Source organism: Alligator sinensis, unplaced genomic scaffold (assembly GCF_000455745.1).
Source record: "Alligator sinensis unplaced genomic scaffold, ASM45574v1 scaffold740_1, whole genome shotgun sequence".
Taxonomy (NCBI): Eukaryota; Metazoa; Chordata; order Crocodylia; family Alligatoridae; genus Alligator; species Alligator sinensis.
Genome location: NW_005841964.1, coordinates 1,969,078 through 1,993,036, shown reverse-complemented (window position 1 = coordinate 1,993,036; position 23,959 = coordinate 1,969,078). Strand labels below are relative to the sequence as shown.

Below are 23,959 nucleotides of genomic sequence, written 5' to 3'. Positions count from 1 at the left end.
TACACATCTGTTTAGAAGCATGTGTTAAGCACATTTGTTCACTGGCACATACTGGTAGTTGAGCCTACCAGCTTATTTCAGTATACATTAAGCACTGAACAACAAGTAGATGTTGTTCCCTACTTCCCTGATGCTGTATTCAAAACAATGATGCTAACAAGGGTGAACCTCCAAGACCCTTTTTCTTGTCCATTTATATGAGGGGCAGCTAGACTTACTAAGCTAAGGTGCCCTGCTTAGTTCAGTCTTTTAAAATTGCTATTTTTTCCCAAAAATTTGAGTGACTTGTTGCAGTCCATGTTGGATTGATTCCCTACTTTTTCATTAGGATAATGGATTGCAGTTTGCTTCATTATCACGTTAATAAACTGGACTGTGTAGTGTGACCATGTCTTAAGAGTTGTGTATATGATGAAGCTTGGTTAGACTTTGTTGCCTTACATTGTTCTTTTTTTCTAATTCTTACATGTTTCAGTATGTTTGAAATCAGTGGGCTGTTCTCATGCTGACAGTTTTTAGGTTGAACTTCCCATAACTTTATTCTGATATATTCAAGACAGTAGTAGTAACATGTACAAAACAAGTAATTAGAGGTTGAACATTAACAGGTGAATATGGTGCAAGCAAAATTTCTTTTTTTGAACGAGCATGTGGAGTTTTTTTAGCGTGATTTTTAGAAAACAACTGATTCTAGTGGGAAAGTTTTTTTGTTTAAAAATTGATGTTGTGGTATTGCCCAATAAACATTAATATTTGGAGAATATAAGTATAATTGTTTCCTCTTTTGAGATTCACATTTATATTTCATGTGAGACAATTCTTCAAGTAAGATTTTAAAATAATTTCAGGAATGCGAACAACAAAAATCAAAAGAAGAAGAAATACTGCAAGCATTTTATAAATGGAAAGAGGAAGAAAAAGAAAAATTGGCTAATGAAATAGAAAAAGTGAAAGAGATGTTTATGCAAGAATTCAAAGAACTAGCTTCAAGAAATACAAGCTTAGAACATGTAAGTAATTTAAATATGGATTTTTTGTAAATACGATCTGCGATTCAGTGATCTCAGTTCATCTGAAACCTACCATATGCCTTAGTTTGCTCTGAAACGTTAAAATTTATTAGATGACTGTGGCAGGGCACTGTTTGTGCCTGCCACTTTAAGGGCCAGAAGGCAGCAGCTGGCAGGTGCCTGATGAGGGCAACCATTTTGGATCAGGGGCTGCCCATATAAACAGGGCAGTTCTGCTGCTGGAGGGCCAGGCAACAACATCGCCTGGCTGGAAAGCTGCTGATATCATCTGGAGGTAAGGGAGGAGCTGTAGGGGATGGTCAGGAGGCTTCTGGTCCTGGGTACGACCTAAAACTGCACCCTGCTGGGAGTGGGCGGCCTGGTGGGGCTCTCAGTGGCACGGGAGCCCCCAGGAAATACCAGGCCAGTTGCCACCCTGGTGAAAGGCGGGTCGGGGCATCTTAACACCTAGCCCCCACAACTGGGTGGGTTACCCCTTGTTTGGAGGGTGGACCCTTGGAGAGTGAGAAAAGGGCCATAGACTCAGGCCTATCTGAACTCCCCCCTGACTGGCCCATGCTGGGGCCAGGACCGGAAGGGTCGAAGGGCCGGGGGCCCACTGCGAGGAACGCCCAAGAGCTGAGGGCCTGGGGTTCTTACTGGCCTGGAGGTGGGTCAGGGCTAGCGAGCCAAAGGTCCCAGGGGGAATCACACCCGAAGGGGGATCAGTTCAGGGAGCTATGGTACCTGGTATGACGGCGGAAGAGTCCGCCTGAAGGGAGGAATCCAGGTGGGGTTCAATAGTAGGGTTCTGGGGCCCAGTGTGGGAGCCAGTGACGATGAGAACATCTAGATGCCATCTGCGAGGCTTGGGCTGTGGTTTAGGGGAGGAATGGAGCTGCAGATAGCGCCCCCTGGCATTGGGGCAGGAAATGGGCAGCCTCCCCCTTATTAATATCTACTAATTAATTATAACAGCAAGGCATGGCGGGCGAGAACGCGGGCGGTTGGCCCAAGAACAGGTGGGCAGGCCACGGCAAGATCGGCCCTGAGCAGGCCCCCTGTTACAGTGACATAAGTATGGTTATAATCTTTATCAGGGGTCTAAACTCTAAGCAGGTGGGGGCTGCATGCCTGTGAGCTGTGCCAGTGCAAGCCGCTGGCCCTCAAAGGCACACCCCTTCCCCTGCTACGCTGTGCATACAGATACCCTGGCTTCACCTTCAGCTCCCTAGCCTCAGGATTCTCTGGTACACTGTGCTACTTGGGAACCCCATGCCATGCGCTCCTGTCCATGGCACTATGGGTTGTGCTGCACCATACCACTCTGTCCCCTGGGATCAGGGCAGGAAGAAGAAGTCAGAGGAGAGAGTGGAAGAGCAGAGACCCTTGCTGCTACTGCAGTCAGGGGTGTGTGGGGGAGGGACAAGGGGAGGGTTGGGTGTGAACCCAGGGGCCTCAAAGTAACCCTTAACGAGCTGCATGTGGCCCACAGGCTGCCACTTGGACTGCCAGATCTATAAATGGTATTCCCTTCTGTCTTGATCTCTGAGTTCTTGTTTTGGAATTGGTTAATAACATATTATTTGTGTCTGTTTTGGCATCTACAAAATAAAGAGAGCATAAGCTTCAGTGAAAAGGAATAGCCTTCCTAGGGAAGTCCTAAAGGAGTAGAATGGCATGGGATGCTTTCTTAATATCAAAAGAAGTATTTCCTGGAGGTTTGTCTAGAGGAAAAATTGTGAGAATATAGTCAAGTCAGAAAAGTAATGCACATGAAAGTAGTAGAGCTGTTTTCTTGTGTTGGTGCTATTCTCACACTTGCATCCCAACATTCACAGTATATCTGTTATTTAGAAGTGTTTATAAGGAGAATCTGTACAGTTCTTTTTAAAGTAAACTGCATATTAAATGGCAACCTACAGTAACATTTGTTTATTATGTGCTGGCACTGGCCTTTAACATACATTTCCCGCTCTCTTAGCAGCTCTTAGAGTTACAGCAGTCCAATATGCAGCTGAAATCCAATCTAGGCACTTTAAAAGACAGCCAAGAATTTACAGAAGATAAATCTCAGAGTACTCAGGATTATCAAAATATGATGCGACTTCTTGAAAAACAGGTAGGTTCACTAATTAGTCTCTGTTTGTATTTCAACAAATAAGAATTTCTGTAACTCTTATTTTCTAAAGTAGTTGTTTCTTTTCTGATTTACGGCTATCTACTAAGTACCATTAATAATTTCTGTAATGAAAATGTTTCTTATCATGACATGAAGAGGGCATTAGATGCACTTGACTTGGATACTAAGCTGTGACCAATATACTCTGAAAGAAATGTAGTGGTCGAAGCCAAATAAACCATTTACATCTGCCTCTGGAGGCTGCTTTGGTTAAATACATTTAAAAATTGAAAAATGAGAAGTAGCTCTAATGATCAAAACATGATGTAACATGATGAAAAACGAGTTGTATTCTAACACAGGGGTTTCAACTGTGGGTCACAACATTTTGGTCCCATAGGCCAGATGAGTGGTGCAAGGCCAGTCTCTAGACCAGGTAAGATTTTTGCACACTAAGATTGGACTCTGGGGGCCCTGTACCTCCTCTGCCTGCTAGGATTGGCTCCAAGGTCCCATGCCACCTCTGCCCACTGGGACTGGGTTCTGCGTCCTCATGCTAGCTCCATCTAGCCCCTCATGCTAGAATTGGGGGCCTGTGCTACCCCTACCCAGTTCCATGTGCTAGGATCAAGGTCCAGGGCCCTGTACTGTCTCTGCTTGGTCCTGCGTACCATGGTTGGGTTCTGGGGTCCTGCACCAACCCCAGCCAACCCTCCACACTGGGGTCAGGTCCTGTGAATAGGGTATTAGTGCAAGAAGCAGGAGGTCCAGGTTTTAGGGTTTGAACCAGAAACCTGGGTTTTCTGGAAAATTTTGAATTCCAATAGAGCGTGATCTGATTTAGCATGTTTATTTGACTTGTATTTAGTAAAAAAAACCCCAACTAAATAAGTACCACCATGTTAATTTTGTGTCCCAATAGCCACAAGTATTTGAACTGAAATATTTGATTAGGAAAAAAATTAAATACAGCACACTTAATGTGGTTTAAATGTTATATTCAAAGCTTTATGTGGAAAGAAATTATTTTTATTGGAATACTTGTAAAAATGTAAAGACAATACAGAGGAGCATGTACTTCCCTTACATCGTTTGTTTAAATTTAAGAAAAAAAAATGAAGGCTCTGAAAACTGTTAACACACTAATTTTAGCATACCCCAAGGAACTGTGCATGATATGCTGTGGCTGTCCACTCATCTACTTCAACAAAGTTTAACTCCCTTCCACTGAAGTCATTGCACCATCTCCAGTTTCACTGTCACTAGCTGTAGAATCACTCGCACTATTTATGAGTTCCATTCCAGAATCAGATTGAAGCAAATTGAACCGCATTCTCTTTTGCTAAAGGATAGTTTTACCCATGAGTCTATGGGCAAGGACAACTTATCATGCTGCATCTTCTTCACTAATTGTGCTTCTGACATTCTCCAGAAGCAAGAAATGTTGAGAAATAGAAACAAGCTTAGCAGTGCATTCATTTGTTAGTCTGTTTCTCTTTTTTGTCTTAATTGAGCTGAAAGCTTTCCAGTTCTGTTCGGAAGAGTTGTTGTTGGTGGAATGCTTAGGATCCTTAAAGCAATCCTGGACAACAGTCGGGTGTTACAATATCCCTTCCACCTTGTGAGAGGAGACATATTCTCTGCTGCCCAGCAAATGATGTCTTTGAGTTTTTCTTTTGCATGGTACTCAGCAATATCTATCATCACGGCTATTTTGTCGATATTGGGGACGTTCTTAGCTACTTCCATAATTGTATCAAGAGCAGTAGATAATTCATCTTCTGATAAATGTTGTCCTCTGTGTTGAGGATCGAAAAGGTTTGTTACCAGATGAACTGGATGAGAGCAAAACTCAGATCTCTTAGTAAACATTTGTTTTACATCTTCTTTTTTGAATAGAAGTAAAGAAAGCAAAAGCTTGATTAGATTTTCATTCAGTTGTTTGTATACTTCTGGAATATTTGAAAGGCTTGGTGCATCTCCTTCAAGTTTTTTGATTAGCCATTGAAGCTGGTAGTACCAAATTGAATGCTCCTTGAACTCTAATCCAGAACACATCGTTGTTGAGAATCTGCTTACAAATATTCATGGGAATAATCTGGGATACTGCGTCATATATTGAAGCACGCTTCAAACAGTTCTTTGTGCACAGCAAACTATGTAAACGCTTTGTAGCCAAGCCCCATCTAGTTTCTCCTGGCAATAAAAGTGCACTTTCCTTCCCCTGCTTCTCTTTCTGTAATTTCTTCAAAGTCTGATTAGCAAAATGATGATTGTTGAATACCTTCACAATCGCTTTGCAGTTTGCAATGTTGTCTTCATTGTATTCACACTTACTATGTCTTTGCCAGAAGATTCAACTCATGAACAAGACAGCCAAATTAAATGAGGAATACTTTTCCTTTAATATTTGCCATGCAGCTTTCATGTTGCTTGCCTTATGAGTTACAAGGGTGGCTTGTACCCTGGAGGAAACTGCACTTTCAATCTCTTCACTCAGTAATTTGGCTATGTATTCACCTGTATGACGAGAAGGTTTTGGTAGCAATTGTTTTCAGGAATATTGGTTCAGGCGTTGCTAACATAATGTTCGATAAAGAATTTCCTTGTATATCAGTCCATCCATCTGACATCAGAGTCAGTGATTCTGCTTGACCAATCCTTTGAATAATCATTGTTTGAACTCTGTCTTACTCTCTATCTAAGAGAGAATGTGATAAGCGATAATGTGACAGTAACTTTTATGACGGGTGAATTAGTTTGTAATGTTCCTTCCAGTATTGATTTTCAGTTATGGAAAGAGGTATACCACCTGCAAATATAGCTCTAGCTAATATCTCATCTGCTTTTTCTTGATCTTCTTTTGATATTTTGTCCACAAAGCTTGAGAAAAAGGTTGACTGTCTTGAACAGTTACTCATGGTGGATTGCATATCTGGTGACAGTGATCTTGAAAGCGAGGATCCTGCTTCTTCTTCCAGACCTGGCAGCTCAACATTTTCATTTTCCATTTTTTGCAAATCTGCTGTTTCATTTGAGCTACCAAGTTCCTGCAACAAAATGGGGGTGGGGGAGAGATTTTTATTTTAGCCTATTCTACTCTGGCCTCATCCTTCAGAAAGAGAAGGAAAAGCGGCAGGGAGCTTGCTTCTCCCCTCCCTGCCAGAAAGCGTACTCTGCTGCTCAACTTGCTGCTCAGTTGCCCTGGGGCTGCAGAACCAAAGAGAAGTATAGTCTGGCCTCTGCCATCAGCCAGAGGACTAAGCTCGCTCTGTTGGGTTGAAATAGTTAGCTATTTATCTATTATGTAATTTTAAAAAAATATATTGTTAAGCTTAAGTCACTTTGGGTGCTTAGTGCAAGCAGAAAAACAGGATATAAATATTTTAAATAAATAAAAGTCCGGAGTTGCATTAACAACTTTTAAAATTATAATGTTCCAAAACAATATAGATGCTAGTGTATACTGTGTGTTGTTTAACATATTAATTTGTTTACTTACATAGGATTCCTGATGTAGACTTTTCTTAGATGATGTTGCTTCACCACTTCATTGCATTAGCTTTCTGTGCATGGCTTGTATTCTTTCAGGACAGTTTCTACATGTTTTTAAATGTTTCTTCATTCTTGTTGCGTTGTTAGCGTACTGCTGCCTGCTGTATTTACATCTACCAGCTTTCTTCCTTCTTTCAATAGCTTGAACTTCACTATAATGATGCCACATGCTATTTTTTTTCTGATTAGGCATGATTATGACTATTTCAAGCCAAAAGCACTAAAAAACTAACAGATTTTATACAAACACTTCCAACTTCCCCCAACTCAAGGAAAGAAATGAGGCATAGCTCTGTGCACTTGCTGAACTGAAAGTGAAACAAAAATTAATCACAGGTTTAGTTTGGGTTTTCCTTTCACTTGCAGCCTGAGATGAAATAAGAATTTTAGCTTTGGTTTTGATTTGACCTGCACAGCCAATAGGGTGATTTCATACCTTGATTTTTGGTTTGGATTATTATGTGAGTGTATTTACCCTCCCGTTTACAGATCAATAAAAGATATATGTACTCTCTCTCTCACACTTCCTAGGGATAATTATCTGAAAAACATTAATTATAACTTTGAAACTGCCAAGCTTGCCTAATATTGTATTGGCATCCATTCATTGTTACTAACGAATTCTTTGAAACAATGACTTTTTGGAAATGGAAAATTTCCCACAGAAAAATAAAGCAGTGGAAAACTTCCTGCCCTACACTTCTGATCTGAACCAGAAAAGATTTGACCCTGTGTCTTTTGCTTTCTAGCCAAGTGCTCTAACCAGGGAGCCATAGGTTAGGCTTTGCCCAGATCCCTCTCTCTAACACTTCTCTTGAAGCTGGCCTGGTGCACCTTGGATTTATTATTCTTCAGTTAAAATGGCTAAACAGCACTGTGAAAGTTTCTGTCGCATTGGGATCAGGGGCCCAGTGAGAAACCAATACCCTCTCCCTTCCAAGGCAGCATCTATCGCACTGGGCGCATCTACGTGTGCAATTAATGCAGAGCAATAAACTCGGAAGGAGTTTGAACAAGAGTAAACTACTCCTGGATGCAGAATCCGTGCACCTGGGACGGCAGCAATTTGGGCTGGGGCAGAGCAGGCCTGGGCTGGCAGGGGGCACAGCCCCAGGCTTTCGGTGGCAGTGGTGGAGGGGTGCCTGGGGCACGAGGGTGCTGACAGTGCGAAGCTGTGTGGCTAGATGGCAGGTAGTACTCTGGCCCGCTGCTGGCTGGGCTAACCTGCTACAGTTTATACCCATGGTCAACACCTACATATGCGTTTAATTGCACTTTAATTACCTCAGCTAAGATAGAACTGTCCCCCACAGTACTATCTTGCTGCAGTATAGATTAGTTTACTATGGCCTAATACTATCACATGTATAGCCAATGGGCGTGTCTACATGTGCAGTTAATTTGAAGTAGGCTTACTGCACAGTAAGCATACTGGGGAGCACATCTACATGTGCTCCCTCTTGGGAGCAGATTTGCTCCCACCCTGCTGTGCCTCCCTGCAGCAGCCAGGGAGAGCTCCAGGCTTTCCCTAGGTGCTAGCCCTGGGGTTGGCAGGGAGCACAGAGCCAGGAGATGGCAGTCTCCTGGCCCTGTACACATCAAGAGGGGTCCTGATGTGCACGGGGTGAGAGAGCTGCTGCTGCAGAGCTCTCCCACCCCATCCACATGGGGACAAGCTCTGTGCCCAATGGGGCCTCTCCATGGCTGGCCAGGACCTGTCCCCATCTGGGGCAGGTCCCAGCCAGCTCCATGCTTTGTCCCTTCCCCACAGTTCTTTCCCAGCCTCATGATTGGGGCACAGGGATGAGAAGAGTCACTTCCCCTGGAAATTCTGCCCTTTGCTGCCTAGCTGACTGGGAGCAAATTTGCTTCCAGTCTGCCGTCTACACGTGCCTTACTGTTCAGTAACTACTCCACAGTTAATTTGCTAACTGCATTTGTAAATAGCAAACTAAACAAGGAGTAGTTACTGTGAAGTAAACATCTACACGTGTAGACGTTGATGCTTATTGCCCAGTAAATTAGTTTTCTGTGCAGTAAAGTGTCTCATGTAGATGTGCCCAGTGACGCTTTACTCTGCAGTCAATAGTCTACTCCGCAGTAAAGCACATGTGTAGATGTGGCCCCTGAGACATGCAGCTTTTGGCTTGTTCTCCTCTTCCTGGCTCCACATAGTCTTCTCTTTTTGGCTGCCCAAATATATAAATCAAGGTTACTATGAACAAATATAATACTTCCAGGATGTTTAATAACCTAATGACACTAAAACATGTGAGGCACTTCAGTGCTGTTTTAAGTAATGAATAAGCATTTACTGAATTTTTAAAATTTTAGTCGTTTCAGGCACATTCTCTACTTTAAGGTTGTTACTAACCAATTTTTATACAAATAAAATTGTGAAAATTGACATTGATTTCCTTTATATAGGAGAGTAAATGGACTTCTAGAGTACAAACCCTTCATCAGGAGCATGAAAGAGAAAAGGGCCAGGTAAGAGCACCCCTATTGCTGTACCTAATGGCACAGGAGAACAATGTAGCAAGCTGTCACTTCCAGCTGCTCGACTCCTCAGCTTGTATGACCAAGTAACCATTTATACATAGTTTGACTGGGGCAGGGGGAATCCTTTAGCTTAAGTCCACAGCAGGGCTTGAATTCATACATCTGGAGCCATACCGAAACACCTTAACTGCTCTGCTATCATGCCTCGAGACTGCATAGCAATATTCTTAAAATAACATGCACGTTTTTCACATTTTTAAGCAAATAGAATAAAAGAAAGTGTTTCATGGATGGAATGTATGTGGTTAGCATACAATACCTCCTGGATTAGACAATGCAGAGATTTGTAATTTATGTTCAGAGTAAGTCCTATGAGAAGGCAGAGTTGTTCACTTTTCTGTGTGTTTATTTAGTGGCAGCACCCAGAAGATAACAGTCCAGATCAGGGAACTATTCTAACTGTAAAAGAGTTTATGTATATACATGCCTGAAGAGCATAATATGCCTGAAGAGCATAATATTTTCACAAATGTATAAAGTGGTGGTGCTTCCATTCTTGCCAAATGACAGTATTTTAGGGAAAATGCATCACTGAAAATGCAAATGTTCATCTATCTGGGACCTGCAGTAGGAGACTACTTCCAGTGCAGGACCTTCAAGCCCTAACCCTTTTTTTTTAAAGCTGTTTTGACTATTTAGCACAGTATCTTTGAGCAGTCCTAGGAAAAACACCATCACAGAATGTCAAGTTTGCATTAATGCATGTATTTTACTTTCCATCCTTCTCTTCCTTAACCTTTTTAATATCTGAATTTTTCTCCATTATAGTCATATCTCCTTCCTTCTCTAAGTTTCTTTCTCTTTTTCTTTCTCCTTTCATTTCCTGTTGATCTGTATGTCAAAGTAGGAACTGTCCAAATTACAACTGAAATAGATCAGAGGCTACATGGGCAATACCACTCTTCCCTTGATAAGGGCTGGGAAGAGCCACAGAACCCCCTCAGAAGGGATGTACTTAATTTATCTCATTAATGCTGATCCCCATTACTTGGAGTTAAGCCTAAATGGACAAACAAGGCAATTGTATTCATTGCCCAAATTCTGATGTATTTTCCCTAAAATAGTGTCATTTGGCAACAATGGAAATGTAAATTTTGATATAAATATACGTTTTTCTGTATGTCCTACTTTCACACTGTTTTCACAATCTATATGTACATCTTTTTCTACTTGCTATAATTTTGTATAGTCTCCGTGAAAATGAAAAGTCCATCAAGACCAAGGTTTAGGAAGCACTATAGTACGTTCATAAGTCCCTGTGAAATGACACATGGCTAAATACTTTTCTGGATTAGGTTCCTAGAGAGAAGGATTTAAACCAAAGTTCTGCTTATTTGAAAAAAATAAAATATTAAAACATCTTATGCACTGTTTTTACCAAGCTACTTTTCCCACTACTTGTTTTTTAGCTTTTGTTGCAGCTTGAGAAGCTTAAATCATCAATGACAGAGGATCTGAATAAAAGTAATACCTTTTATAAGAAGAGGATAGAGGAGCTAGGGCAGAGACTTCAGGAACAGAATGAGCTAATTCTTACTCAGAAAAAGCAGGTTCGTTTTTAAAATATATTTTGGGTATGAAAAGCTATGAGACCATAACAAAAGATTTTTAAAAATAATTATTTTTTGATAAAGTTTCAGTCCCATAAAGCATAATGAGATCCAGTGATTGAAATTACACATTTGTACTAGGAATAAGTCGCAACTTACAACTAATTGGGCATGTCTTCATAGTAGGTAGGGTCAGAAAGGACCTGAGCAGATCATCAAGTCTGACCCCCTGCCCTGGGCAGGAAAGAATGCTGGGGTCAAATGACCCCGGCTAGGTGATTATCTAGCCTCCTTTTGAAGACCCCCAGGGTAGGAGCAAGCACCACTTCGCTTGGAAGTTTGTTCCAGATCCTAGCTGTCCTGACTGTGAAGTAGTGCCTCCTGATAGCTAGCCTGAATCTACTCTTGGTCAACTTATGGCCGTTATTCCTTGTTACTCCTGGTAGTGCTCGGGGGGAACAAGGACTCTCCCATAGCCTGCTGGTCCCCCTTGACCAGTTTGTAGACGGCCACCAGATCCCCTCTCAGCCTTCTCTTGTGGAGGCTGAACAAGTTCAGCTCCTGTAGCCTCCGCTCGTAGGGCCTGCCTTGCTGCCCCTTGATCACGTGGATGGCCCTCTAGCCTTCCTGACCGCGTACCCACATTGGTGGCCCATGTTCATTTTGGAATCAGTAATGACACCAAGATCCTTTTCTGCCTCTGTGCTGACAAGAAGGGAGTTCCCCAGCCTGTAGGTCTGCTGCTGGTTCCTCCTCCCCAGGTGCAGTACCTTGCACTTGTCAGTATTGAATCCCATCCTGTTCTCATCCGCCCACTCCTGTAACCTGTCCAGATCTAGTTGTAGCCTGTCCCTCTCCTCCAGTGTGCCCACTTCTCCCCACATCTTAGTGTTATCTGCGAATTTGAACAGGGTGCTTTTCACCCCCTCGTCCAAGTCACTGATGAAGATGTTGAACAGTGCGGGCCCAAGGACCGAGGCCTTGGGGACTCCACTGCCCACATCCCTCCAGGTCAAAAAAGACCCATCCACCACCCCTCTCTGGGTGCGGCCCTCCAGCCAATTTGTGACCCATCTGACTGTGTAGGCATCGATGTCTCTCACCCCATTCTCATTAAGAAATTAGGCGACTGTGGCAATGCCGAAGGCCTTCCTGAAGTCCAGAAAGACTACATCCACCGCAACGCCTGCATCCAAGAATTTTGTGACCTGGTCGTAGAAGGCCACCAGGTTGGTCTGACAGGACCTGCCTCAAATTAACCCATGTTGGTTAATTTGAGGCAGCATGATCTCCCCTAAGCATGATCTCCCCTGCTGGTCCCTTGCGGATATGCTCCTGGATAATTTTCTCAAACAGCTTCCTCAGGACTGAGGTAAGACTAATGGGCTTGTAGTTTCCTGGGTCCTCCTTCCTCCCTTTTTTGAAAATGGGGACCACACTGGCCCTTTTCCAGTCCTCTGGCACCTCGCCAGAGCACCATGAGTGCTCATAAAGCTGTGCCAGGGGTCCCACAATGACCTCTGCTAATTCCGTCAGCATTCTGGGGTGGAGATCATCAGGACCTGCTGACTTGAACACATCTAGACCCACCAGGAGTTCCCTGACTAGGTCCTCACTGACCCTGGGCCTGGCAGCGCCTCCCCTGGGTCCATCGGGGATCCCAGCGCGGGGGATGCCCTGATCCCTGCTCAAAAAGATGGAGGCAAAGAAATTGTTAAAGAGGTTACCTTTGTCGTCTGGTGTGACCACCAGATTTCCAAGCATATCCTGCAGGCACCCTATGTTACCCGGTACCTTCTTTTTACCCCCTGTGTATTTAAAAAAGGACTTCTTGTTATCCTTGATCTGGGTCTCTTGTCCCAGTTCCATCTCCGCCTTAGCCTCCTAACAGCCCCCCTACAATCTTGGGCAATGGAGGTAAAATCCTCCTTGGTGATGGCTCCTCCCTTCCATTGGGTGTACGCCTCCTTTTTACCTTTGAGAAGTTCGTGGATGCTTTTGGTGAGCTATGGGGGCTTTTGAGCACTCCTGCTCCCTTTGATCTTGTCACCCTTTAGGCTTGGAGGATCATCTCCTTGGAGGATCCTCACTACATGTGCATTAATGTGCTGTAGGTACTGTGCATTAGGTTTAGTACCTGTAATAAGAGATACTAACAGAATGCACAGTACCAGTGCTACTGCCTAATAGCACTGACACACGCCTTCTTAGTGACGGTAATGTGCAGTAGACTAATTCTAACGCGCATTAGCATAATAACACGGCTTTTGCTATGCCTGCACATTTAACACCTCATGTTGACGCACCCAGTGTAAAGGTAATTAATTATGGAATAATTTACCTGGGAAGGTGGTGGATTCTCCATCACTTGAACTGATCTTCCTAAAAGAGATGATACTGTTGAAACAAAGTTATGGATTTAGATTCCATGTTCTATGTTATTCAGTAAATCAGATTAGAACATTGTTGTGGTCCCTTCTTTAAAATGCATTGATTTATTGATTTAGTAAATGTTGCACATTTACAACAAAGGTTTCAATTAATAGATTTGTGCAAGTGGTTAATTTTAAGCACACACATAAGCATTTACAGAATTCGAGCCAAGGTTGGGGAGAGCTGGTTAGTAAGTTATAACTTTTCTGTCTTTCATAAGAAAAGTAGCAGCTGAACCTCAGATTAACTGAGCAGTAAGCAAAAGACAATAAATCTGAGTTTGCTCATGGAACAGAAGAAGCTTAGTTCAGAAATATTTCTTACGAAAAAGTGATACCTATTAAAAAAAATTGCATTACTTGAATTGTAAAATAGCTACCAGAGGTTCCCAGATTATTGTTTGTGAAAGGCAATTATGAAATTCAAAGTTTTCCGTACTGGACAATATTGGCGATGCGTAAGGGGTGCACACAGGTGCATGTTCACCCCCTGAGATTGGCAGTGCACCCCCTGGGAGAAGCGCCGTTAAATAACATCAGGTTTTCGTTTGCCCACTTCCCGAGCCTGTCAAAGTCAGCCTGGATTACCCCCCTGTCCTCAGTGTGGATGCTTTACCCCAACGTTTGGTATCGTTGGCAAACTTGGCCAGTCCACTTCTGACTCCAATGTTCACATCATTAACAAAGAGTTTGAACAATATAGGTCCAAGGACAGAGCCTTGTGGGACCCCACTGGTCACAGGGCACCATGACGATTGACTTCCATCAACCACCACCCTCTGAGTCCAACCACAGAGCAAATTTTCCAGCCAGCAGATCATGGTAGACCCGAGGTCACAGTTGGCCAGTTTTGCCAAGAGGTGACCATTGGATACCAGATTGAAGGCTTTTTTTGAAGTCAAGATGTATGACATCAATCTCTTTCCCCTTGTCCAGGCGATAGGTCACCTGGTCGTAAAAGGAAATGAGACTGGTCAAGCACGACCTACCTGCAACAAACCCGTGCTGGCTATCCCTCAGGGTGTTGCCATCGGCCAGTCTGTTAAGAATGGCCTCTTTGATAATTTTTTCTAAGACCTTCCCCGGGATTGGGGTCAGGCTGATGGGCCTGTAGTTTGCCAGATCCACTTTCCTCCCCTTCTTGAAGATAGGCACCACATTGGCCTTCTTCCAATCTTCGGGCACTTCACCAGAGTGCCAGGACCTCTCGAAGGTCCATGCCAGGGCCTGAGCTATGATACAGGCCAGCTCCTTGAGTACTCTGGGGTGTAAATTGTCAGGGCCGGCTGACTTGAAGGTGTGCAGCCTCTCAAGGGGTTCTTTCACGAGGTCAGCATTGATGGAGAGCAAGGAACTCACTCGTCCCTGTCCTGTAGCGGGCAGGGGCATCCCATGGGACTTGTGAAAGACTGACGCAAAGTACCCATTGAATAAGTTGGCTTTTTCCTGGGCATCGGTGTCAGTTGTCCCATCTGGTTTAGCAGGGGTCCAGTGTTTCCCTTGCTTATCCTCTGCCTCCCACATATCTAAAAAAGGACTTTTTATTGTATTTGATACTTGTAACCAGTTGGAATTCCATCGCAGCCTTGGTTTTCCTGGTTCACTCCCTGCAGGTCCAGACCAGTACAGTATATCCCTCCATGGAGGTGGATCTAGCCTTCCATCCTTTGTAGGTCTGTCTTTTTAGATGCAGGAGGTCCGCTAGTTCCTTGTTGAGTCAAGGGGGCTGCTGTGCCCTCTTGCTGCCTTTCCTCCGAGACGCCATAGCCTTAACTTGTGCATCTAGGATCACTCCCTTGAGGAACGACCACTCTTCCTGGGCTCCCCTCCCCTTGGCGTCATGGTCCCTTAGGGCCTCACCGACAAGTCTCCTGAGCTTGTTAAAGTCAGCCCTCCTGAAGTCGAGGACCTCTGTACTGCTGACTGACTTGACAGCTTTTCGGCGGATGGTGAAGGTGATCAGCTCATGGTTGCTGTCACCCAGCTTCCCTTGATAAATATCAATATTGATATTTATAAACAATATCTAGAAACCACATTAGGGGATGAAGAGAACTGAGTATGATACCAGCATCTTAAAAGGATTAAGTAAAATTTTGAGGAGCAACGACATTTAAGTCTGACCCCTCATTTATAAAGCTTATTAAGGGTGTAGTAAAAGCACTGTTATATGTACAGATTATTCAAAGTAAAAATGAATTTATATGGGAGTGTAGTGACAACTATAACAAATCTTTCTGAGGAAATTAAATAGTCTGCTTTCAGAGAGAAATGGACATAATATAAATATAGTTAAAAATGTTACTTGTAGTCCTGCTTTGCTGAACAATAAAAGTACGAGCTATTTCTACTGTCTAGAAATATATTTTAATTTTTACTTATTTTAGGAACCAAAGAAGTAATTTGCAAGTACTATATTGCAAGATCTTCAGGTTGCAGAATTAAGCCATCGAAAGTGAAAAATCACTATATTTAAGCTTCTTTAAGCATTTTTTGCATTTTCCTTTTATAGGGATGAATTAGCAGTGTGAAATATGTTGAATCTATCTTAGAACTCTTGTTACAGCTTTATTGTTTACAACCTTTATTTACCTGAGCATTTAAATCTGTCCACTGATACTTATTCATTAAATATGACATATTTTGTTTGTATGTATTGAATTGGAGCTGGGGGAACTGAGGGTGAGCCTGGGATTATTCAGGCACTCTGTGCAGTGATAAACAGAGGGAGGGCCTGTGCAGGCGCACAGTGCAGCAGCTGGGGGAGAAGCCAGGGGGTGCAGGTACAAGGTGCTGGGGCAGGGGGAGGATAGCATCAGTGAAGATGCAGCCCAGGGGGCCCACAGCTTACTCTAGTATGGTCTGTGGTTGTGTGGCCCCCACTGATGTGACACACGAGATGTTTGGTTTGGCCACCAGCTGCTGACATATTTGTCATCCCCAATCAGTAGGGTAGGTACTGAGTGAGGCAGAATTGTGTTGAGAATTAGGCTGAGGAGCAGACATAGTCAGTGGAATTGCTCACAGACCTGAAGTGAAGCAGGAACATAAAATACTCTGATAGATTGGGGCTAGACTTGCAAGATTGAAGATCCTTTGCTGAAGTTGAAAGTACAACCTACAGGAAATGAAGCAGGGCTCATAAGATCACTGACTATTTCTCTATATATAGACTATATTGTGTTTAATGTGTCAGGCAGGAGATCACACAGAAGACAAGGATAAAAAGCATTGTGCATTTACAGCTTGCTCGCTGAAAGATTCAGGGATACAATGAAAACAATATGTCTTTATTTATGAAGAAGCTATCATTTTGCAGTAAAGTGTTAGATTTAATATAGTTCAACAATGTTTATTGTTTGAGGCTTCTCAATTTTAAGATCGCTCTTTTATCCATTGTATGACTTACTGCATATACATTCTTAGATGTTTGTAGTATTCTTATTTAACTGTCTTCATCTCACTTTATTTTTTATTTTATTTTAGATAAGGGAATTATCCACTAAATCAGTAGCAAATATCAAACCATATGATGGTAAGTGCAGGAAAAGACTATACATTAATTCCGTTTCAGAATCAAAATCTGACATCTTAATACTAAATATTAAAACAGTTATCCCAGTACAAACATGGCAGTGTATTTAAAAAAATAGAGATATAGAGAATTTAATTTTGAAAACCAAGGAGCACTTGCAGCTTAACTGTGCTTCCTATTGCGATAGTGGCACTGCTTCCTTGTCTGTTTTCTGTTGATTGTCCAAACTGATTTGTTTTGCAGCCATGAGCACTTGCTGGACACACAGCAGATTTATCTTGAATAGTGAAGAAATATGAAAGCAGTGGTATCTAATAATTTTATAAGTTAAAAAATATAACTTCTGGCTTGGATTTAAAAAATGAACCAAATATGTTTTTATTTTATTGTTGTGTGCCTAAAGGCAGCATAAATTTCTTCTGAGCATTTGCTTTTCAAGTACAGTGAGGGACAGATATTGAGAAGGCAGACTAAATGGAATAATTTATCCAAGTATTAGCCATTGTAATAATGCTTTACACTTATATCGCCTTGCACTGAAGAACTTAAGGACATATACACACAATTAAATCTCACAACACTTGTAGAACAGGAGAGTGTTGCAGACCACATCTCCCCTGTTTGGCACTGCAGACACGTTGCCTGGGGTTCCTACTTCTTTCTCTAGACATCTCGTGTAGCAAGGGGCTGATCTATTAAATCCTCACAATATAAAGGGTTTATTTGGTACTTCCAGGTTCCAGCCCTTTCGTCCTTTGCCCTTTCAATTTATTATTTTCCAGGGCTTGAGGCTGTGGCTTTTGCTATGGTGCATAGTTCCCTTTCTGATTTGGAAACTTTGCCAATCCTGTTCCAGCCTCTGGGTCTCTTTGGTGAGACTTTTCCCCAGGTCAGTTTCTGGCCTGGTTCCTGTGCTCCAATTCCTTCTTTCCTTGGGGCAGAATGTGCACTGCTCCCATTTTTGGGGTTATACTTGAATCCTGACAGGCTTTCCTCCTCATCCAGCAAAGGAAGTCTTCCTTCCAGGTCCCTCCTGATCAACTGGGATCCTGCTTTTCTCTGATTAAAAAAAAATCCCCAATTTTTGGATTGAAAGAAGAACCCAAAATCCACATTTTTCCATGATTAAAATGAAACACCACTAATATATAAATATATAATATCTCCTTATAGCACCAAGATTTTTATGTCCATCCACTGACACCAGCTGTTGGATACAATGTTGGCCCCGTTGTATAAAGCAGCTTTCTGCTACTTGGGCAACTCTGTTGTATAAAATTTAGTTTGTTCATTAAAGAAACAGATTTTGTATTTTATAAATGTGTTTGAAGGACATATTTTCTGTGTTTATGAATGTAACAAGATAAAGTTGCTGATGTTACCATAAAACATTTGTTAATATCTTTTTCTTTTTTTTCCTTTTTTTTTTTTCCTGTTTTAGTGAGCAGTCTGGCACATCAAGTAGCAGAACCTAAATCAAGTCTACCAGGTATGCATGGTAAGTTTCTATAATAGATTCAGTTCCAGTGCCCACAGGTCTTCACAAATTCATAATCTATGGGATTAGTTCTGTAATAATAAATTAAACAGAATTCAACATGATTAATTTTGCTATAATCCTCACATGACATGTATATGTAAAACAACGGTGCAAAGATGAGTAGATGTGAAAACTAACAATGTTTTAACAGTGATTCCTACCAGATGGATGGTTTATTACCTACCTAGTATATTATGTTTTGTAATTCATTTTTCAGCTGAACTTGATAACTAACAGTGGAGAGGAAGCAAAATTGTGAGTTTCTGTTTGACAGATGTTGAACAAACTGGTATATACATAAAGAGAGCAAGTGAATAGTTTACTGTGAATCTTGTAGTTTCAATCATTGTGGGGGAAAAGCAACAAAAATTATCTAAACATTAGATAGTCATCCAATCTGGATGGTTCTGTATGTACTGTAAATTGGTAGTTAGGGTTCTTAAGCCATAGCATGGTGATACTGTTAGATATTAGCAAAAATATGTTGTCATTGTCTTTAATTATCCCATGGTAGGGATAATACCGCAAAGACCCCTTATTCTTTTTTTCTTGTTCATTACTAAAGGCTGGAAAGTATTCTACCTATTAGACCCCTAAGTGTGATTCTATTTCATCCTGCTCAAGCCCATGAAAAAAAAGTTGTTTATTTTGATAATATGCCATCATTTTAAGAGTAAGTCACAAAAAGCAGGAAGCAGGGGGAAAACCTATCCATTATTTGGTTTTCAGGTCATGAAAATTTACTTAAACAGCTGCTCTTTTAATTCAAACAAGTTCTAATGGACCAAAATGGTGATGTGGCTGGTAATAAAGAAACCTACTCTCAAAAGTAGTTTAGCTATGAATTCATAGTTTAAGGATCTAGAGTTCATGAAGCAGGTGTGCTTCTTCAGTTACAGCTCCAAGGTGTTCATTTTTCACATTTGCAAAACACTACATGTTCATCTTTTTGTACTGGTGCATCAGAAACAGTTTTGTTATTGCTAATCATTTTCACTACCCTGCCTTAGTGAGGTCTGCTTATTTCTGATTACTACCTTCATTCTTTGTGTTCCTGCTGTGGATTCTGTGGTGTTTTCTGAGATTTAAAAAAAAAAGAGATTACTCTTGCTTATTAGTATACAAAAGTCCAATATTAGTTTATTAATGGGGGTATTTTGCTTGGAACATTTTGCTGATGGTTATTTTACTGATGTCTTCAGGTTTCGCTTTGTCTCTCCCTTTTCTTCCCTCCTCCGTGTAGATGCTTCTTAACTTTCCAAATTTGTGGATATACAAGTTAGCAGAAACTTGAGAGTTGTCCTAAATTGCCAAAGATTTTCATGAGCTTTAGTTGGATCTCCAGTAGGTGGAGTATGAGTGTATCTGACACTGAAAACCTAAGGATTTGTCTATCATTTGAAAAATACCACTCATCTTTCAGTATTAGAATGTTTGTAAAATAAGAAGGTTTTTAGCTTTTCTGCAAAATAGTTTCCCATGTCAGGAGTATCCAGATTATTCCTTTTTCTTTTGGATAGAATTACTTATGAAAATTTTGCCTAAGTTTATATTTTCCAAAAGTGCTTGAGGGACTTAGGAGCCCAAGGTATGTTTGCACAGCACAATGCAACATGGTGTAGAGCTACCTGAGCTAGCTCAGCTGCAGGAAGTAGTATAATTATATTAGCATGGCACTAAGACACATGTCTAATTAGCCTGGGTGAAGCACTCTTCTAACCTGGGTATACTTTCTGTGGTACCTAAGCAGGTTTGATATCTCTACGTAGCACTTCATTGTGCCATGGAGCCATGTCCTAAGTCTTATTTTCAAAAGTGACTTGGGAATGTAGGTGTATAAAGGGCTTGTCTATACTGCAGCGTGCCCTAGCACTAGAGGGCATAAGCAAGCCCTGCCTCTTCAAGGCCACTGACTTGTTCCAGATATGGGAGTCCTCTTGCAAGGTTGTTCTTGCCTTGTCCCCACACCCATTCTTGAGTCCTTTATCCCTGCAGAGACCCCAGGTTCTGCATGCACAGATCCTGGTCTCTTCCCAGAGCTGTGCAAGGGGCGGGGAGCATTTCCTCATGACTCCACCTGTCCCAGGGAACCCCAGGATGGGTTGAGCCCTTCCACCTTTGCCCTTGCACAGCTTCAGGGTGACTAAATGCTCAGAACAAAAGGCAGAGGTGCTGGAGCTCAAATCCTTCTGGGACTCCCCCAGACAGCAGGGAAGAGAGAGAGGTAAGAGAGGGGGCAGACTGTCAATCGTCTGGCCCTCCTGTGGTGGGGAGGGAACTGAAGGCTTAGAGAGCTTGCCAAGGCTGAAGCTGGCCTGCTCTGGCTGAAGAACTTGCCTTTGAGGCATCTATATAGGTGTTCCAGTCTCCTGGCTAAAGAGCTGTGCACCCCATCCCCAACCTATTTATTCAGCATTAAGACTTTCTTAGCCCTGGAACTGAATGCCAACCCCTAGCTGAAATCTGCACTTCAAAAGGGATGTGGCCAGCCTGGAGAGGGTTCAGAGGAGGGCTACCCACTTGGTGAGCGGGCAGCAGTACAGGCCCTACGAGGAGAGACTGAGGGACCTGAACCTGTTCAGCCTCAGCAAGAGAAGGCTGAGGGGGGACCTGGTGGCTGCCTACGAACTCATCAGGGGAGATCAACAGCAAATAGGCAGAGCCCTTTTCTCCCCAGCACCACCTGGGGTGACAAGGAACAATGGTAATAAGCTGATGGAGAATAGGTTTAGGTTAGAGATCAGAAGGCAATATTTTACAGTTAGGGTGGCCAAAATCTGGAACCAGCTTCCCAGGGAAGTGGTCCTCGCCCCTACCTTGGGCAGATTCAAGAGGAGGTTGGATGATCACCTGTCTGGGGTCTTGTGAACCCAGCATTCATTCCTGCCTGTGGCAGGGGGTCAGGCTAGATGATCTGTTCAGGTCCTTCCTGACCCTAGCTACTATGATACATGAATTTAGGCATTATTAAAAAATGTGCCTTTGACATAATTCAAGAACATTCATTTAAAAATGACCAGCTTAGAAGCATATATGTATATTGTGTAAGTGCATTGCATGATTTTTCCATTAATTTCTTGGCAGTGAACTGATATACATCTATTTAAAGTGTGCATGCATCACAGAGCAGCTGATACCTCTTTGAGCACAAAATCTGGTTTGAATGCATGAAGTAATTGAGACCAAATGTGTTTATCTTTTCTGTGCACAGTGATAAAATGATATGATAATCCGGAATCAGCATAGAACGCAACTAACTGATGTAATAGGTGGTTTATGATTCCTTAATTAACTTTTGCTCATTGACATAAGATGTGACATTGACATACTTCCTTTCTTACAGATTCTAGAATATCAATAGATATTAGAAAACATTATAGGATCAGCTTTTGAATATATCCTGGGATTGTATTTCAGTTTACAGCAATAGATTTTAGATTTTACACTTCCATTTCATTTTTATTTTGGGTAAAATCAAAAGCTGTCTAGGACAGCTGCTTTCTTAGCATTGTGTTGTATTCAGTGTAGCATAATGGAGACCAGACTCGTTACTAAAGGTGTTAAGCACCACCCCAATATAGATAACAAACTAATAGTAAAATGATACTCCTACTCGCACTGAAAGTACTTTATTATTGTGTTTTAAGGCCCCTAGTAGATGTTCAATGAAAGGCCCCATTGGATCTGATGTGCGATCCCAACAGTTGCACTTCCTGCGAGGCTACATGTGTATGGCAGGAGGCACAATTGTAGGATCAGGGATCAAATACCAATCATGCCATCATCCATTTGCATATGATTTTTTTTGCATGTATTGCTGGAGATTAGTTATTTTACGAAGCATGGTAGGGAAACTGTGTATCCCTTATTTTCTTTAAATAATATAATTGTCCAATTAAGAGATTTAGGTAATCTACATATCTGGTACACCCTGCCCTGCTACAGTCCCCTCCAAATTAAGCCTGGAAGAAGGCATTTGGGAGGATGTGAAGAAACAGTTATAATCTAAGGGTGGATTTATTTGTCAATCAGGAAATTGCTTGGCATGCCCAGTACTTGGCTTCCAGGTGGCTGTGAAAGTCCTATGGTGATCCACAGTGATGGAGGAACTAGAAGTAATTACAAAAACCTAGTTTTGTATTCTGGTGCAAATCAAGGTGATATGCAAAGCTCAGAATTCTTGTTTCTATGTACATATCACCTTTTTCTTCATGTTTCATCTTGAGCAATGAAAATGTTTTGGAATACTCTTACTGGTAGGCTACACATTTAAAATGCTGGGAAGAATGCCAGAGAGGATGTTTTCAGTAGTGGGGAGGGTTCTTGACTCTGCAGATTCCTTTACCCAGGAGTCCTACAGAGACTTCAAGACCATACTTCACAAATGTTACTCATTCTTTTGTCTTAGTGAATGGAGAGGGAGGAGAGAGGGGTTTTATTTTTGTTTGGAGGTTTTGTTAGTTCACCTTTAATCTGTTACTTACATTTCACTTGTTTGTGTCTTTAGAGCTGGTGATGTATGCATTTTATAAGTTAGAAAATAACTGTGTTTCCATCAAGGGATATTATTTCTTTTGCCTCTTTGCTCTGTCAATGTCCATACGTGCATGCCTATATGTATGCATATTCACAAAGACAAAACAAGCTCATCTGAAGTTCTGTAAATTGAGGTACTAGCTGTTGTTCAATTTAAGTTTCAAAACTTGATGCAGTAGATTCCTAGCAGATCACCTAATGTGCCACTTGCAACTCAGGTAATATAAGGAGGAGAGCAGGTATACAATAGAGGAGAGCAGGTATACAAGATTGTCTGTGCGGGTGTTAGTAAAGACAGTGTTTTTAGGAATACCGTTGCGAACTCCTTATAGGCATACTAGAAGGATTGCATGGATTGCAAATTGGCTGAAGGGCCGTACTCAGAGGGTAGTGGTGGACGGGTCATATTTGACTTGGGGGGAAGTGGGCAGCGGAGTCCCCCAGGGCTCGGTCCTTGGGCCCGCGCTGTTCAATTTCTTTATCAACGATTTGGACGACGGGGTGAAAAGCAACCTGTTTAAATTTGCTGATGATACCAAAATTTGGGCTGAGGTGGGCACGCTGGTAGGGAGGGAAAGACTGCAGCAAGACCTGGATGGGTTGCAGGGGTGGGCTAACAAAAACAGGATGCGTTTCAATACTGACAAGTGCAGGGTGCTGCACTTGGGCAGTAGTAACCAGCAGCACACTTATAAGATGGGAAACTCCCTTTTTGAGAGCATGGAGGCAGAAAGGGATCTGGGAGTCATTGTTGACTCCAAGATGAACATCGGCTGACAATGCGAGGTCACGGTCGGCAGGGCTAACTGGACCTTATTGTGCATCCACAGGTGCATCTCAAGTAGGGCCAAGGAGGTGATCCTCCCCCTCTACGCGACACTGGTCAGGCCACAGCTGGAGTACTGTGTCCAGTTCTGGTCACCCCACTTCAAGAGGGATGTGGACAACATTGAGAGGGTCCAGAGGAGGGCCACCCGCATGATCCGGGGACAGCAGGGCAGACCCTACAATGAGAGGCTACGGAACCTGAACCTGTTCAGCCTTCACAAGAGAAGGCTGAGGGGGGACCTGGTGACCATCTATAAACTCACTAGGGGGGACCAGAAGGGTTTGGGGG

General features: G+C 42.4%; 1 protein-coding gene across 2 annotated transcripts in view; it reads left to right on the top strand.

The window, feature by feature from the left end:
- The window catches only part of DZIP1 (DAZ interacting zinc finger protein 1), an 82,007-nt gene that overhangs the window by 21,187 nt on the left and 36,861 nt on the right, over positions 1-23,959 (top strand). For both annotated transcript variants that reach the window (XM_025200362.1, XM_025200363.1), the window contains exons 5-10: positions 849-1,010; positions 2,995-3,132; positions 9,115-9,177; positions 10,659-10,799; positions 16,718-16,766; positions 18,208-18,264. In XM_025200362.1, the coding sequence (XP_025056147.1) occupies positions 849-1,010; positions 2,995-3,132; positions 9,115-9,177; positions 10,659-10,799; positions 16,718-16,766; positions 18,208-18,264 (610 nt within the window). The remainder of the gene's footprint in view (positions 1-848; positions 1,011-2,994; positions 3,133-9,114; positions 9,178-10,658; positions 10,800-16,717; positions 16,767-18,207; positions 18,265-23,959) is intronic.